This window comes from Pygoscelis adeliae, unplaced genomic scaffold (assembly GCF_000699105.1).
Source record: "Pygoscelis adeliae isolate BGI_AS28 unplaced genomic scaffold, ASM69910v1 Scaffold531, whole genome shotgun sequence".
NCBI classification, from domain to species: domain Eukaryota; kingdom Metazoa; phylum Chordata; class Aves; order Sphenisciformes; family Spheniscidae; genus Pygoscelis; species Pygoscelis adeliae.
The window spans coordinates 288,056-288,849 of NW_008824116.1; the positions used below are offsets into that span (position 1 = coordinate 288,056).

The following is a 794-nucleotide window of genomic DNA, read 5'->3' on the forward strand; positions in this document are numbered from 1 at the left end:
ACCTTCAGGGGGTGAAGTACACAGGGGCCGGCACTGCAGGGTGCTGCTGCCTACCTGAGGCAGGTGAGAGGAGGTTTCGGGGACCACGTACACGGTCAGAGCGCCCAGCGAGGCATCCTGCAGCAGGTGAAGAGCAGCGTCAGCCTCTGGGGAAGACGGAGGCATTAGCAGGGTTGGGAATTTCACTCCAATCCCCGTCCCACCCTGAGACGCACCAAAGCCGAGTGCTCTGCTCAACCAGCCTCAGAAAGAGGAGCCTGCTCCCCCACGGAGCTGCACCAGCTACCGCGATCCCTCGTCCCGGTACCTCGTGCGGTAGGCACATCCAGCGCTGCCTCCTCCTGAGCCGTGGTGCTGCGATAGACTGTCTCGTAGCGGGACGTGATACTGGTCCTCACTGCCGGGGCAGAAAGCCTGAGTGAAGCCGCTAGTCCCGGCCCCCAGGCCCTTCGTAGGAGCCAGGTGCTAAGAGGGACAAGGGACAGCCCCAGGAGAACACGTGCCACAAGGTCCTTTGGGCTCCAGATCTAACCTCAACCGAGTGACCCACCCTGACGCGTGGCTTCAGCTGGTCCGGGGTGGCAAGCAGGACAGCCCCACGCCAGCCCGGGCGCGTCCCACCCTCCGAGGGCCGCCACCGCCCCCATCCCCAGGGAGGGGAGCTGGTCTCTTCCCTGCTGCACCTTGGGGACCTTGCTGTCCCCTCTGCTCCCCTGTACCGCCAGCTCAGGACGGCACGATGCTGGCGGACGTGGGTTCGGGGTGCGGGGAGCTCGGGGCTGACAGCCGGGGAG

At 66.0% G+C, this 794-nt stretch overlaps 1 protein-coding gene across 1 annotated transcript in view; it reads right to left on the reverse strand.

Moving 5' to 3' along the window:
• The window catches only part of LOC103925579, a gene marked incomplete at both ends in the record, with an annotated part of 7,040 nt that overhangs the window by 2,572 nt on the left and 3,674 nt on the right, over positions 1-794 (reverse strand). Inside the window, 3 exon segments of the mRNA XM_009334309.1 lie at positions 55-146; positions 308-397; positions 551-713. Of these exon segments, the coding sequence (XP_009332584.1) occupies positions 55-146; positions 308-397; positions 551-713 (345 nt within the window).